Below are 410 nucleotides of genomic sequence, written 5' to 3' on the forward strand. Positions count from 1 at the left end.
CTAAGCCAAATTAACAACGGCACAATAATAATAGAGGAAAGAGGAAGGGAAAAAAAACATTCGAAAAAAAAAATCATACAATAAAAAAAAAAAACAGCAGCGTTACAAATTAATAAAGAAAATGAAATGATAACACATCAAACAAATCATTCAATCAATAAAAAAAAAAAAACTTAGATATTAATAAAACACCAACAATACATCAACAGCACATCAATCAAACAACTCAATCATTCACTAAAATAAAAACATCAATGAGCAACTCACCAGCGAAGACAATTGCAATGAAAAAATCCGCCAACAGCAAAGCCACAATGGCCAACCTCACTCCAGCGGCGCGTCTCCTGAAGGTGGCACTGAAGGCATCGCTCAGGCCTCTGGAGAACACCTTCAACCCTGCAACACACTGG

General features: G+C 36.1%; 1 protein-coding gene across 1 annotated transcript in view; it reads right to left on the reverse strand.

Moving 5' to 3' along the window:
• LOC119592179 overlaps positions 1–410 on the reverse strand; it is a gene marked incomplete in the record, with an annotated part of 12,907 nt that overhangs the window by 3,119 nt on the left and 9,378 nt on the right. The window contains 1 exon segment of the mRNA XM_037941009.1: positions 268–410. Coding sequence (XP_037796937.1) covers positions 268–410 — 143 coding nt within the window.

Source organism: Penaeus monodon, chromosome 29 (assembly GCF_015228065.2).
Source record: "Penaeus monodon isolate SGIC_2016 chromosome 29, NSTDA_Pmon_1, whole genome shotgun sequence".
NCBI lineage: Eukaryota > Metazoa > Arthropoda > Malacostraca > Decapoda > Penaeidae > Penaeus > Penaeus monodon.